The sequence below is a fragment of the Ochotona curzoniae genome, unplaced genomic scaffold, assembly GCF_017591425.1.
Source record: "Ochotona curzoniae isolate NIBS_2020 unplaced genomic scaffold, NIBS_Ocur_1.0 contig_3498, whole genome shotgun sequence".
Lineage (NCBI taxonomy): Eukaryota > Metazoa > Chordata > Mammalia > Lagomorpha > Ochotonidae > Ochotona > Ochotona curzoniae.
The window spans coordinates 37,035,998-37,052,242 of record NW_024465885.1 but is presented as its reverse complement, the minus strand read 5'-3'; the positions used below and the strand labels follow the sequence as shown (position 1 = coordinate 37,052,242).

The following is a 16,245-nucleotide window of genomic DNA, read 5'->3' as shown; positions in this document are numbered from 1 at the left end:
GACTTGAACAGGTACCCATGCGGGATGCCAACATCACAGGCGGAAGATTCACCTGTTACGCCCTGGTGCTGGCTCCCAGTTATTTATTATTATTTTGAGTTTTGTACATCATGAGCCATTAGGCAAGTTTTCACAATGGGAAGAGATCTAAGACTAAAAAACAGCAGGTGATGTCTTTGACAATATGAAGATAGGTAAGCACACACACAAAAAAAAGCCCAGCAGAGAGGAGTGCAGGAAATACCTTTTCACTCTCCCAGTGTGGGATCGGTATTCCTTATCTGAAAGGCTTAGGAAGTGTTCCAGATTTTGAATTTTGGAATATTTGCATAAACATAATGAAGCATCTTGGGAACAGGACCAAAGTGTAAACCAGAAAATAGATGACTGTATATGCTTTTATACAAGTGGCCTGCGGACAGCTTTAGAGAGTATTTATAGCACACCTGCATTTAGACCGAGACCCGTCACATGACGTCACGGGTGGAATTTTCCACTTTGGGTTGTCCGTCAGCACTTGAGAGTTTTTTGTGACATTTCCAACAGTGGATTGTGAACTAGGGATGCTCAATCTGGCAGAAAGATTATGCCAAGTCAGTCCTGAGGTGCTCCTCTGGGGAATTCTGATAAATGAGACAGAAAATCTGAACCACAAACTCAATCTGGATGCTGCAAAAGATGCGGGGAGCAGCAGGGAATCCCTCCAACAGTTAGGGCCCTCCTACCCGTCTGCAAGATCAGATCGTATCTGGGGCTGCTGGTTTCACCCTAGTTGGATTCTGGTCATTGCGTGCATTCAGGGAGTGAACAAGCAGAAAAGAGCAGGTGGTACAAAGGCTCAATTGGCTAATCCATCCCGTGCAAGTGCCGGCATCCCATATGAGTGCTGGTTCATGTCCCGGCTGCTCCACTTCCCATCCAGCTGCCGGTTATGACCAGGAAAAGCTGTTGAGGACAGCCCAGAGCCTTAACAACCTGCATTCAGGTGTGAGACCCAGAAGAAGCTCCTGGCTCCTCACTTTGAAGCAGCTCAGCTCCAGCCAGCACTTGCAGTCATGGGGGGGGGGGGGCAGGGAGTGAACCAGCAGAGAGGATTTTCTGTCTCTCCTTGTCTGTCAAATCTGTTTTTCCAGTGGTGGGTCTCAGGACGGGGCGTCTCATGCCTGGATCCCAGACAGCTGCCATGTGCACATGGTGAGCTGTTCCCGGGCGCCACTTGGTGCCATGCTCCGCCTGTTGGCCGCCCGGCCAGGGAGCTCTGGGGATTTGGTTCTTTGAGTTGCTGCTTAATTAGCTCCAGGTTGAACCCATTGTGTTTCTTGGACCTGAAACAGGCAGTAACTCTTCCTTTGTAAAACTTGTAATTACTAATAATGCTGACCACCAAATACCAGTCCATGCAGAAGCTATGGCTTGGGGCTTGTCTTGCAAAAGTAGCTCCAACGGCTGGCTAATGTGTCAACTGGTAATGGAACAGAGAAGATCAGGCATGACTGAGCAAACCCTACCCCACAAGTAAAACTAGAAACCAGGAGGGAGCAGAGGTCATGCCGAGCTAGGCTCTTGTACCTACTGGTCTGCGGGAGCCAGGGACGCTAAGCCACAGTGTCTAAGGCAGAGTTCGGGACAGGGGAGGGGCTGTGCCAAGCTGAGTCAGAGCATCCATTGGCAGGCAAGTGATCTATGGCTGGGAACAGACCCGGTCGGGGAGCTAAGGGGACAACCCTAGCTGGGCTGAGGTTCCCACCAAGAGGCGCGTGGCCTGGAAGGGGGGCTGCGTTCTGATCTGGAAACAGTTGTAGTCTCCCTTGGCACAAGTGTGGACTGGAATTGGATGCACCGAACCGGGCCGGACCCAACACCCCCTGGTGTCCTGGAGGACCAGGGCAGATGTGGGATGGACTAGGCAAGGTCTCAAACCCCTACTGAGCCATGTGTGAGCCATATGTGGGTATGGACAAACCATGGCTGGGCTGGAACATCCAACAGCAAGAACCAGATTGGGTTGAAGGCCAGTCAGGAAAAGCCACAGTTCCTGCTATGACAGGAGGTGGACTGAGTAGGGTTGGCTCATGGACCCACTGGTAAGCGTGAAACCTGGCATCAGGAGAGGTTCTGATGCAGGAGCCTGGGCAACTCCTCTGGCAGGACACAGACCCAGCAGGTAAGCGCAAGAAATATGATAGGAAACAGCCCAGAAAAGGCCATGGAAAGCTACCCACTGGCATACAATTGGCAGACATGGGGGCAAGACCAGGCTGAATCTGTCCACGTCATCCACTGGCAAATCCAGGCACCAGTGTGGGTCAAACCACGTTCAGTCGCAACAAAGACTAGTGCACAATGCGGAATGCCAAGGTGAGGTTGCCTGTACCGGAAGGGACCACAGCACCTAACCAGCCTGAGAACAAGAAAGGAAGTGGGCAGAGCTGGCAGAGAAATAAGGGAGGGTTCCTTTGCTGGACAGCTACTTCTGCAGGAGAGCATAGGCTGGGATGGGGGCAGACCAGACTAGGCAGAGCTACCACACCTGTGCACCTCATGTGGACTAGATCAGGGAAAAGCCGGGCTGGGTGGATTATTCCTACTGGTGCAAACAAAATTAAAGTGGGCGAGGGTTGTTTGGGCTTAGCCACAGCATCAGCTGGAATCTGGGAGTGGGAGAGGCCTGGGAGGGAAGGAAATAGTGGGCTCATCCCTCTTGGGTTACCACTTCCATGGGAGGACATAAAACTAAGATAGCGGCTGGGGTGGAATGGGGTGTGGGACAGACTAGATTACTGCTACACTTACTGGCAAACCAGGGTAGGGGGCAGGCCTGGTGGGGGTTATTGTGGGTCGCTCCAACTAGGCTGCAGCTCCCACTGGTTTAGGTGAGGGCCAACTATTTGCTGGGCAGAACCAGGCTGGACTGCAACACCCACTGGTTCCAGTGGAAGTCAGGAGTGAAAACAGAACCAACCCAGCAATTGCAACCAGCAGCTGATTGGGGCGATGGACTATGCCAGGCCCTGTACTTGTTAGCACATACAAGAAGTTTCTTTGGAGATCTTCCTAATCTAAATGCTGGACTCAGAATCCTAAGCAAGAAAAGAGAGAAGACAGGTCAACCAACCATCTCAGCTATGATGGACTATGTCAATCAGTGGATTTTTTAAAGACCTCATAGTGCTTGGAGTGGCAAGATTGACAGCAATTCATAACTGTTGCAATATCAAAACCACTTGAGCAAGAACCTCAGAGCATGCCCTACATCCAGGACCTGGGGAGGGTGGGAAATTGGGTGGGCCTTCTCCCTTAACAGCCCCCTTTAAACATGAAGGTAACAATATGGAAAACATACTAGTATTATCCACTTTCCTGTAGCCCTTGAACCTTCTTACCCTAATTAGCTATGTAAAGATTGTCAAAATAAAAATAAAATAAAATTTTACATTAAAAAAAAAAAAAGTGGTTAAGGTCCTCGCCTTGCACGCCCGGGATCCCATATGGGCGCGGGTTCTATCCCGGCAGCCCCGCTTCCCTTCCAGCTCCCTGCTTGTGGCCTGGGAAAGCAGTTGAGCACAGCCCAAGGCTTTGGGACCCTGCACCCGCGTGGGAGACCCGGAAGAGGCTCCTGGCTTCGGACCGGCATAGCATGGGTCGTTGCGCTCACTTGGGGAGTGAATCATTGGACGGAAGATCTTCCTCTCTGTCTCTCCACTCTGTATATTTGCCTTTCCAATAAACAAAATAATAAAAAATAAATCTTTAAAAAAAAATCTGTTTTTCCAATAAAAATAAACCTTAAAAAACAAAAAATGGGCCCAGCATGATAGCAAAGTGATTAAAGTCTTCTAATTGAATGCACCAGGATTCCATATGGGCACCAGTTCTAATCCTGGCTGCCCCACTTCCCATCCAGCTCCCTGCTTGTGGCCTGGGAAAGCAGTTGAGCACAGCCCAAGGCGTTGGGACCCTGCACGTGCACGGGAGACCCAGAAGAGGTTCCTGACTCCTGGCTTCAGATTGGTTCAGCTCCAGCCGTTGTGTCCACTTGGGAAGTGAATCATTGGACAGAAGATATTCCTCTCTGTCTCTCTTCCTCTCTGTATATCTGCCTTTCCAATAAAAATAAATAAACCTTTTTTAAAAAGTGGATAAGAGCACCCCATTTGTGCTCTCCTTCCCTATCTGTGTTTATCTGTCCCCTGTTCCATCTTCCTGCCTCTCGAATTAAAAAAAAGCAACAGGGCCTGACACAGTAGCCTAAAATCCTTGCCTTGAACGTGCCAGGATCCCTTGTGGGCTCCAGTTTATATCAGCTTAACTCTGGCCACTGCAGCCGCTTGGGGAGTGAACCAGTGGATAGAAGATGTTTTTGTGGCTCCTTCTCTCTGTAAATCTGCCTTTCCAATAAAGTAAATGACTCTTTATTATTATTATTATTATTCTTTTATTGGAAAGTCAGATATACATAGAGGAGGAGAGACAGAGAGGAAGATCTTACATCTGTTGATTCTCTCCGCAAGCGAACACAATGATTGGAGCTGAGCCAATCCAAAGCCAGGAGCCAGGAGCCAGGAGCCAGGAGCTCTTCCGGGTCTCCCACGTGAGTGCAGAGTCCCAAGGCTTTGGGTTGACCTCAACTGCTTTCCCAGGCCGCAAGCAGGGAGCTGGATGGAAACTGAACCAGGGTTGCCAGGATTAGAACCAGCGCCCACATGGGATTCCTGCACGTGCAAGGCAAGGACTTTACCCAATAAGCTACCGCACAGGACCCAATAAATAAATCTTTTTTTAAAATTTTTTTTTTTTATTTTGACAGTCTTTACATAGTTAATTAGGGTAAAAAGTTTCAAGGACTACAGGAAAGTGGGTAAGACTATTATTTTTTCTATATTGTTTCCTTCATGTTTAAAGGGGGGGTATTAAGGGAGAAGGGCCCACCCAATTTCCCACCTTCCCCAGGTCCCGGATGTAGGGCAAAGGGCAATCTTTCCACACCACTGATTAGATTTAATTAACAGCATTTCTAATATAAAACCATTGTCTGTGGGTGTAGGCATGTTTCAATAAGTCAAAGGACAGAAGCGCTTCTACAAGTAATTGCCTGGGTCACTCCAACGGCAGCTACTGCTCTCCTCACTTAACTGCCAACCCCCCCTCTCCAAGCCATCCCCTCTACCCACAATCTAGATTCCATCCAAAGCGTTTCCTTTGAAATGCAAATGTGGCTGAAATTCTGTATTTAAAAATTGCACAGGGCTTCTCCAGTCTTCTGCGTGTGCTATACGTGTCAACCTACTCAACTCTCCCTAAACCTAATTCTTATCACTATTACACATGAGCATCCTGAAATTCACACACACTGCCACGCCTGTACAAGCTGACACAGCCAGTAAGTGAACACAGGTCTCAGCATCAGCATCCATGTCCTCCATATGAATATGCAGTTGGAAATGTCACGGATCTCGGGGCCTGTGACATACCGCGTTAGCTGCAGTTCCCCATCTGAACACTGAGTGGGCTCCCAGCTGCTCTTCTTCGGATCCAACCCCCTGCTAACAAACCTGGGAAAGCGGCAGAAAATGGTGCAATGTGGGGGACGCGGAAAAGGCTTCTGCCTCTGCCCTGGCCATTGTAGCTATTTGGGGGGCAAGGGGCGAGGGGGGAGCGGTGAACCAGCAGATGGAAGGCTTCACTTTGCTTCTCCAACTCTGCCTTTCACATAAATTCTTAAAACTATGTTTTGCTTAAAATAATTACAGATCTTAGTATCATTTATAGTATAAAATGTATGATTTCTCCATAGGATCTGGAATATTCTAGGCCCCACACTGAGTACACACGCTATACACATCCTCACTTTGACTGCTGTGTCAGGAAAAGGAGGACTCCTGCCAAGATGTCCCCATGCTGCAACGGGGACCTATACATATATTCCTTTACAATCCAGAGACAAAAATCCTTTCCTCTACTGAGGGCCATTTGCATATTTATGATACCATTCATCCCATCCTCTAAGCTCTGAGTGCCCACTCCCCTCCTCTGTGTGGAAAGCTGGTCGCCCAGGTGATGTGGGGTATGTTAGGATGCAATTAGAGGGGATATCCGGGTCATGACAGCACAGCCCTGAGAGTGGATGCTGCTGCAAGGTCCCAGAGTCACCACGTGAAGACATCCAGCAGAGGCACTAACAGCAAGAAGAGGGCCCTTAGCAGACACCGCACTGCGAGCAGTGTTGTGCTCTAAGACTCTGCCTCCAGAACTGCTCAAAAACCACCTTATGGTACCTTGGTCTAGCAGCCATTCAATCAATAGCTATATATTTACATGTACTATTAACCAGGCATTTTGTTCAGCAGTGGGCAACAGTGGTGGACAAACATCAAGAGATTCCTTCCTGTACAGAGCGGGGAAGCAAAAATATAATCCAATTACGTCAGATTGACTAAAAGTAAGTGTCCACTTCTCAACAGAAGCACCGAAACCAGTGTGGAAATAAGAATAAGCAATCCTGCAGACTACTACGGAGCACAAAGAATATTAAGAGCAGAAACAGCAGAATGATGTAACCTTGATGTTACACATGGCAGGACTCGGATAAGAGCAGCAGTTCTGTTTGGGAGAAATAGTTAAAAGATGAGTATGTAGAAGTGGGTTGTCTGGGGTTAAGCTGTGGCTTAGGATATCCATTCCCCATAAAAGTGCTTGGAATCAGGTTTCACTATGCTGTTTTTATGTTACAAACTTCTTTGAAGTAACAATTACTTGAACTACTTTTTTGAAGATTTTTTCATTTGAAAAGCAGAGTTACAGAGCGAGACAAGCAGACAGATATCTTCCATGTGCTGGTTCACTCTGCACATGGCTACTCCCATGGGACATCTCGCAGATTCTTCCAAGATTTCCAGGTGGGTGCAAGAGCCAAGCAAGCACTTGCTTGTCAAGCTCAACTGCAGAACCACCTAGAGAGGGCATAATCTGGGAGTGGCCCAGTAGGGAAATAGTGGGCACTTCCCTCTTGCATTGCCACTACCACTAGAGAGCATGAAAACCAGGACAGGGCAGGCAGACAGAACGGCACCCGCCAGCATGTGTGTGGGCTGGATAGTAGGGCTGGTTAGGTTGAGCTAGGCTTCAGTGCTCAGCGACATGTATAAGAGCTAAATGGGATGTGGGACAGACTGAACAAGCCTGTGGTACATACTGGCAAGCACAGGAACCAGGGTAGGGGCAGGCCTGGTGGGACTTATGGGGATTTGCCCTAACTAGGCTGCAGCTCCCACTGGTTTGCGTGAAGGTCGAGTGTCAAGTGGACAGATTCAAGCTTGACTGCAAGTCCTGTTGGTGGGGCGCATGTCTCTTCCTGAAGCACAGGCTACACACAGTGGATTCCTTCCAGGGAATCCCACGGAAACAAAAAAGGCAGGGCAGAAAACCTGCGGAGAAACCTCTCCCATACAGCTTTGATCAGCAGGGGATTAAGATCCACTGGAGGGGTCAGCACGGTGGAATAGCGAAGAATTCTCCTCACTGCAGTGCCACCATCCTCTACAGGTGCTGGTTCAAGCCCCAGCTACTCTACTTTCAGCTCCTTTGCTAACGCCCTGGAAAGCAGTGGAGGATGGCTCAAGCGTTGGGCCGCTGTACCCATGAAGGAGTCGCATAAAAAAACCTTCTGATTCCTGGCTTCAAACCAGTGCAGCTCTGGCCACTGTGAATATTTGGGGAGTGAAGCAGTGGATGGAAGATCTCTCTCTCTTCTCTCCTTCTCTCTATAACTCTCTAAAGTAAAAATAATTTTAAAAAATCATTTCAACCATGACATGTCATGATTACAGTCTGTGCCCTGGAGATGTAATGGAGTGTGATGGAGATGACACGTCACCTCTACGACCTTCTTCCAAAAAACTCAAAACCGATAAAGGAAACAAACAGCAGAAATATACCTGTGGAGGGGATATTCTAGAAAACTCCGGAGCAGTACTGATTAAACTGTTAAAGTAGCAAAAACGTCATCGGAAGTCTGACAAATCACCCTGGGGCCAAGAGGAGCTTAGGGAAGCAAGACTAGGAAGTGCAGTGTCCTGCGCCTGAGGGGACCCTGCAGCCCGGAGCAGGAGAGATAAGAATGGAGGGAGCCTCAACACAGTGCTCGCTGGCCAGGGCCGACACTTTGTTCATATCTAAACTTCTGTAAAATAACAAAAAGATTCACTACAAAACAACAAGGAAGGAAATACTGTTGTGATGCCAGATCTTTGTCACTCCAGGAATGATGAGACAAAAGGACCCCACCGTACTTTCAAGCTCATCTCTGGAGTCATGGGGAGGAGGCTGCTTCTGCACACAGCCGAGCCTTTGTCTGCCTGTTGGTCGGTTCCCAGGGAAGGTGTCAGCCTTACGCTGTTCTCCATTTGAAACCATGGACTCTTAGCCAAAGTCTGAAACATTCAGATTTCAGTGGCAAGCACAACTTTCCCAGTTTTGCTACAGTTCCTCCAGCTTGTCTCTTTGATGTTAGGCTGAGTGCGTTTTCTCAGTATGTTCAGCAGGTCACCAACAGGCAGTTAAGAACTACATAAGGGTCTCACTGTGAACCTTGTTTGATTTCCTACAATATAGGTCAGCACGTGTCCCTTCCCCGAGTGGTCCCTTCCCCGAGTGGTCCCTTCCCGGAGTGGTCCCTTCCCGGAGTGATCCGTGAGTCCAACCCCTGGTTCCCAAGGGACACTGCTCACTCACACACACACACACACCCCCCACGTTCGGCTGAATAAAAACTCATTGTACTGCTGTACCAAACTCTCATCCGGCAGGTTATTTTAAGTATTATAAGCATTTCAATTATAAGAACTTGAATACGCAGCCAGGATAACCCAGTTTACAAATAAACAAAAACAAAACAACACCCACCAAAGCCAAAAAAAACAGGTAAGGAAATAGAATGAAGAGAAATTGACAAGCGAGAGGGTGAGGACGAAGAAAAAGTAAAAACAGGGCTTCACTGCTTAAAGTCTAGTAATTTCCTCCATTTTCCTAACAAGTCATCGGGAAGAAAACAAAAGGGAACATTCCCACGGCTCTATGGCTCATGAGCCCAGAATCCGTAAAAATCCGGCTTAAACGCGTCCCGTGGAGCGTCTGACCCGCGCCCCGCGCCGGCATCCTCCTCGCCATCGTCCGGTGGGACGGTCCCCGAGGACCGCGCAGCTGCCCGGGGTCGCGGGCGGACACGGCGCCGCAGCCGCGCAGGTGGAGGCGGTCGAGGGAATTGCGGCTCAGCAGCCGCGCACGCCCACCGCCCGAGCGCACGAGTGCGCAAGGGTCTGGAGAAAAGAGAGCGCCCGGGCTCGAAGAGTCGCCGGCCCCTGCCTCCCAGGGATGCCATCTTTCCCGGGATCTTAGCATCTTAGCGCTAATTAGTTGTTGCATTCGGCTCACGTTCCTGAACCTTCAAAAACTTACCCCAACTTTGCGAAAGGATAAGCACCTGGTGTGTTTGCGGGGGGGCGGGGGGGGAGCGCTTAGTTTTCTCGCGGGAACACTTGACAAAATCATATGAATTTACGAGAAACCCAGGAGCTCCGGTCACTCCCGCCCCCAGACTGGTCCGCACCCCAGGATCCCGACCCACGCGTGGGGTGCAAAGTCCGAACCCCGAGCACATCCACGCAGCCCAGGGTCGTCCTGCTCAGTCCGCGTGCTCAGCCTCTGGGTGTGGGGAGTTGAGGGGTACGGAGGTTTAGGGGACTCTGGCCCCGGCAGGATAGGGCGGGTGAGTGAAGGTCCCCAAGAAACTTACAGCCCAAGGCGACCAGCAGGTAGCGCAGCAGCAGCAAAAGGAGGCGGTGGCGGCTCCGCCTCGCCATCTTCGCGGGGCCGCAGCCGGCTGCTCGAGCCTGGGTCTGGGGTCCCGGCGTCGGCGGAGCGCAAGGCCAGGCCGGGGCGGGCGAGAGGGGCGGGGCTGCAGCGGCCGGCCAGTCCTCTTCCCCTGGAAGGCGCCTTTCCTGCGGGCTGCCCGGGGGCAGGTCTGGCAGCTTTGCAGCGGGGGGTCTGGGCTGTTCTGGGGAGGGGGTGGTAAGGAGGGGAGGGCGTGGACGAGGGATGCGGTGTCCGCGGGGTCCTAGTGAGGGGGCAGCCGGAGGCGAGCTGCGCCCGGAGAGCCCTGCCGGGTTGCTCCCGCCCCGCGCCGCGCAGCGGGCATTGATCGGCTTTGTGTCGGGTCCGGCTCGAGCGGCCAGCTGTCCTCAGGGCCCGGAGCCCGGGGCGAGGGCGTGGGCGTGCTGGAGGGGGCGGGGGAAGGGGGTTCCTCCAGCCTCGACCCGACTCCCTTCTTCCCCTCCTCTCCAGAAAACTTGTTTTGAGGTCTTCAGCTCTGGGTTGGAGATGGTGAAGAATTTCTGCCCTGAGAGAGAGAGGAGTTCTTGGACTCAAGACCTGAAGAAGAAAAAAAAAAAAAAAAAAAAAAAGCAGGCCAGAATCGTGCTGGCAGTCAGGTTTTAGCGACAGCCTTGCTCCGCGTGCATCTTTTCCTCCTTGGAGAGTTTTGGGGTGTTTGGTGTTGCTTGCTGCTTCCCGTGTGGGAGCTGGAAGTTCATCTAACGGTGTGAAATATTTATCATGTTTCTTTCCCGTTATATAACCGCTGCCTGTGGAGTTTTCCACATGTGAAAACTCTACAGCTGCCCTTTGTCAGGTTTATTTTTGGCCTCCTGTGCTTTTAAAAAGGGAAACCCATTATGAATGGGCTGTTAACGTCTTTTAAAATTGACCCGCGCTGAGCGACACGCTCACAAAGGCTAAACAGGCAGTTTTTTGTGTTTGTTCCGAAGGGACCGAAGCTGTCTCCGAGTTCAAGAGTGCAGACAGGTTTAGGAAAGTCATTCCCCAAGGAAAAAAACGTTGTACGTCAGAGTTAAGAGTTTTTAAAGGTAGGATAACACATAAAGTTCTGAGCAGAACGGAGTTGATTTAATGGCCTACACACAAAGAACCCAGCCAGCTCTGTGGACAAAAGCAAGCGCAGCTTAGATATGCAGAGCTGTGAAGAATGAGGCATCCCTGCCGTTGCCTTGGTGACAGTGATGAAAGCTTAGTACCCGTGGGGAGGGCAGGGCATGCCTCGGACGCAGGGGGCACAGGGAGGAAAGTGTGAGAGTTTGGGCTCCAGGACAGCGGCAGACTCAAGGACAGGCGTAAGCCAGTTCTTCCAGGCAGAAACAAGATTTAATGCCTTGAAAAAAACGACTGTCCGTGTGCTCTTGTTTTTCTTCATCCTTGCTCCAACTATGTGTCTTTTACTCCTTTCTAAATAAGAACACAAAACCAGAGTGTGGTGCGGGAGCAGAACTTTGGCCCAGCTGGAAAGATGTGTGGCTCCCGTGTCCAGCTCGCTGCTGCTTCAGACCCTGCAGTGAGGAGGACCCGGGGAGCTGCGTCGTTACCATCCATGACGGACGCTTGGGCTCAGCTCCTGGCTTCGGCTCGGCTTTTGCAGCCGGATCCCAGCCACAGAGGGCATTTGGGAAGTGAACCAGTTAAAGGGCTCTGTCCCTGTATCTCCTTTGTCAAACATCAGTCTATAGTTTTAAAAGGAGTGTATCTTTTTTGTAACCACAAGTTTTCTGGCACACCATGTGAGTGTGATCAATTCACTTCTTGATTTATTTGCCACAAAGTCAGGGCATTTGTCAAACGAATCTGATGTGCCAATGAGGAACAAAACGGAGTCTTTGTTGCTAATGAGTTCCCAGTCTTGAGGGGGAGAGGGAATCCTTTCAGAGAAGACCTTTAATTCTACATGATAAAGTGTTTCAAGGGCAGAAATTATCAGCTGTTCCCATTGCAGTCTATTGGGGTGGGATTTAATTAGTATCTTTTCCCCGGCAGCTCTGTACAGAGGGAAATATTACCATTCTCACTTTAACAGAATGAGAAATTGGGCTAAGAGATGTGAAATGACTTGTCCAAGGTCATGGACGAGGGGGTGCTCCTTATGTTGGCTGTGGAGGCAGTTGCTTGATTACGACAGCCACGTTTGAATTTCTTACTAGCCATGGGGTAGTGGGAGCTATACCATAGGGGACAGTGTAGATACAGAACGTTTCCGTCATCACAGAAAATTCTCGAAGAAGGTGCTGCCCTGGACCAACACATCTATGACAATGTGGAGAGTGCATTAGAGAGAAGAAAAGCAGGATGTCAGACCAGTTTCAAACTTCTATGACACCCCGGTTACCAGGGGATGCAAGAGAAACCGTGCAGATTCAGATGATATGGCGTGAGTGCTAGGCTGGGTGGAGCAGACACCAGGATGACCACCCTGCCTTCTGCAGCTGAAACTCTCACTCAGGAATGTCTGGAATGCCCTGCCAGGAGCACCCTGACCCTGACTCAGTGCACGAAAGGGCAACACCAGCCATGATGTGTACCCCGCACTACACAGCACACGCATGCACAGGACATGTGCAGAGTGAGGCTTTCCTACCTTACCTTCTCTTACCTGCAATGTGTCAGATGGATGAAACTCCAGTGCCGTGTACCTTAGGTGGTCATTGTCCTGTGTGAGCCCCCCGCCCCCTGCCTCCCCCCCCACCCCCCGCCTTCCCCCCCCACCCCCCACAAGCCTGGTGTGGAATTGATCCCAAAGGGAACATTCCATCAGACTCTATCCCCTGACTAATAAAGCCTTTTGATTGGACTAAAAGGCTTTCTCTCTCTCTCTCTCTTTCTCCTGTGGCTCCCTCCCAGGTTGGAGCACCTCTTAACTCCACCAGTAGGATTAAGTCATCCATTTGATTCAGGAATCAAAGGGGAGAAGTTACAGGCCCATGGGATTTCTAGCCTTGCTAGTGGTTATAAGTAGTGCTGTGATGTGAATGAGACGCAAAGGAAAGAAAAAAGCACCCCAGGTTTGAACAGGCTTGGAAAGGGATGACTGTGGGTCGCCTGTTAAGCTGACTGGCAGTCTGGCAGAATGATGGAGCTGAGCTCAGGAAACCATCAGGATTGACTGAAGTAGTAAATGCAGATGTCAACATCTCACCAAGGCCCTCTGCCTGGCATTCCCTGGGGAGCTATAGGAGCTGTAGGATTGTCTCCCCAGATTCTGTTTCAAGTCTTGAGTTCCAGAACTTTCAGGTTGAGAAGTACCTGTGAATCCTTTTTTCTTTCAAGTACCCTAGTTGCTTTCTTCTACAATGTGTTTTTCCCTAAAGTTTATTTTTGTTTATTTGAAAGATAGAGAGATCATCCATCAGCTGATTCACTTCCTAAATGCCAAAGCCAGAAGCCAGGAACTCCATCTGGTTCTCCTTCATGGGTGACAGGCTGAAACACTGGAGTGACCACTTGCTGCTTGCCAAGGTACACAGAGGCAGAAAGCTGGATCCACAGGGCAGGCAGGACTTGGATCCAAGCGTCTCATTTGGAATGCCATTGGCCCCAGTGGCAGCTTAATCCAGTCTGCTACAACACAAGCCTTCCTGGCTGGTTTTGATGCAACAGACCCATGAAATGCTATTTGAAGGCATAGAATTGTTTGAGATGGCAGGAGACGCCACAAGAGCAAAGAAGATGAATCAGCAGGAGGGAAAAAGCCTCAAAATCTAAGGAAATCTAAGGAAATAACTACAATGAGATGCAGGAAGAAGGCCCAAAGAAAGAATCCAAGAAGGAAGGATCAGGCTAACACTGTGACATAGTGGGTAAAGCCACTGCCGGCAGCACCAGCATCCCATATGGGAGTTGGTTCGGGTCCTGGCTCCTCCCAATCTAACTCACTGTTAATGCGCCTTTGAAAGCAGCAGAACATGGCACGCGGCATGGGTTCCTGCACTTATGTGGCAGACCTGGATAAAGCTCCTAGCTCCTGGCTTCAGATCAACCTAGCCCCAGCCATTGTGACCATTTGGGGAACGAACTAGCAAATGGAAGATTCTCTGTGACTCTGTCTTTCGAATACATAAAATAAAATCTTTTTTTAAAACAGAGAAAGCTGCCAGAAAAAAATAACAGAGGACTCGCCAGAGGATGGGGAGCCAAAAATAAAGGTATTTATGATGTCAGATGCTAAAAGAGAGGTTGAGAATTGTCTCCTGCATTTAGTAACAAGGAGGCCATTATCCACTTGAGTCATCAAGAAAGGCTCCAACAAACTTATAGTAAGATTTGCACACTTGTGCTCTGTCCTTAATACAGGGATCTCTTGAAGAAAACACTTGACATTGACACTTGTTAAGGATGATAAGGCTGGCCTTACATAGGGAAAGGGGGCACGTTGAGGGGTCTAGGAACCACTGCAGTCAGGGCTCAACCTCCATTCCATCAAGGACAAGAGGGTTTGTAACCAAGGATGGAGTTGGAGGTAGCAGGGTCGGGGTGGAGAGTCAGGTGGATAGGGAAGTAAATGGATGGGAAATTAAGCAGAGAAATCCCAAGGATAAGGGTTCCGACTACACTGACTTGATAGGATCATTGCCAAGGACAGGCCAGGGTGATACAATATCAGAGGTGAACAGATACCAGAGGCAGGAGATTTCCAGCAAAATGACTGAGCCAGATCCTTGCTTATAATGGACTTTGTGTATGCAGAGTGATGGTAGCCAAAGACTGGGCTTAGTCGAGCAGAAGATTCAGAAGAGCCTGACTAAAGGATTAGCCAAACGATAACATCATTGTCAGATGAAAATAAATGATGAAATTAGCTTTGAACGAACAAAAACAGCAGCTTCACCAAGGACATCGTGGTTAGGTTTCATTGCTGTTCTGCCTGTTGGAATCCCACACCAGGGTGTTTGCTACAATTTGGAGGTAAGAATGGGGAAGAGGGCCTGGTGTGATGGCCTAGTGGCTAGAGTCCTCGCCTTGTACACGCCAGGATCCCATATGGTTGCCGGTTCGAATCCCGGAGGCCCTGCTTCCCATCCAGCTCCCTGCTTGTGGCCTGGGTAAGCAGTGGAGGATGGCCCACAGCCTTGGGACCCTGCACCCGCATAGGAGTCCTGAAAGAGGCTCCGGGCTCTTGGCTTCAGATCGGTTCAGCTCTGGCTGTTGCAGTCACTTAGTGAGTGAACCATCAGACGGAAGACCTTCCTCTCTGTCTCTTCTTTGTGTATCTGACTTGCCAATAAAAATAAATAAATCTTAAAAAAAAAAAAAAGAATGTGGAGGAAGCACCATGGGCATTCCTGTACTCTCTGTGCTACCCTCTTTACTCCTGGCATGCCCCTCGTCACTGTCGCTTCTACTCTGACACCAAACGTAGCTGTGCTAAGATACATGGGGACCTGGATGTTTTAGGGCGTCCTACTGGTTTTTATTCTTTCTGCCTACACTTATTCAGAGTTCAAAGCAATGTCAGGCAGGTGTCAAGGCACATTTCCTAAAACCAGCAAAGGGAAGAGCTGGGCTCAGATTGACTTCTCACAACATCTCAAACGTGGTATTTCTGTAGTGTATGAGTTATTTTTCCTCATGGGTGTGGAGAAAGAGCTGGAAGGTGTGCCCACATGCTGCAATTTAGAGAAAAGAGGTGGGGGGAAGCCTTTCAGAGATCTGCACCATGGCATAACAGGCTAAGCCTCAAGCTGCAGAGTCGGCATCCTATGCGGACAATGGTTCCAGCCCCAGCTGTTCCACTTCGGATCCAACTTCCTACAAGGGTACCTAGAAAAACAGCAGATGGTAACCGAAGTGCTTGGGCCTCTGCATCCATGTGGGTGACCCAGAACAAGCTCCTAGCCCTGGCTGTGTACCAGCCCAGCTACAGCAGATGCAGCAATTTGAAAAGTGAACCAGTGGATGGATGACTTTTTTTTTCTCCCTCTCACCCCCCACTCTGTAACTTTGCCTTTCAAACAAAATAATCTTTTTTAAAATCTTCCTTTCTAGGACCACAAAAACTCCCAGTTGTTCCACATTACCATTTTTAAATCCATAGTGGAATTCCTGTCCCCTACTACTCACCCCCTGTACTCATCTCCTCGTTTTTAGAATTAAGCCAGATTTCCACATTTCATTTGTCTACAAACACAACTTCCACTGGTGCCAGTCCCATTCCTTGTCAAGCCATATAAGCCTGCTTGTAGAATCCACGGTGTCTCCAGCATGAAGTTTATGTTATTCTCCACAAGGGATGCCGTTCCTCAGGCACATTATAAATAGCAGTCTCCCAAACTTACTTGCAAAGGGCAAGCAAACAACTTCCTAACTTTACCTTACACTTTTTTCCACAGGTAGAAACTTTTTTTTTTCACA

At 49.5% G+C, this 16,245-nt stretch overlaps 1 protein-coding gene across 1 annotated transcript in view; it reads right to left on the bottom strand.

The window, feature by feature from the left end:
* Positions 1–9,928, bottom strand: part of JAM2 (junctional adhesion molecule 2) — a 73,480-nt gene extending 63,552 nt beyond the window's left edge. Inside the window, exon 1 of the mRNA XM_040980668.1 lies at positions 9,791–9,928. Coding sequence (XP_040836602.1) covers positions 9,791–9,857 — 67 coding nt within the window. The 5' untranslated portion in view covers positions 9,858–9,928. The remainder of the gene's footprint in view (positions 1–9,790) is intronic.
* Between the last annotated feature and the right edge of the window lie 6,317 nt (positions 9,929–16,245).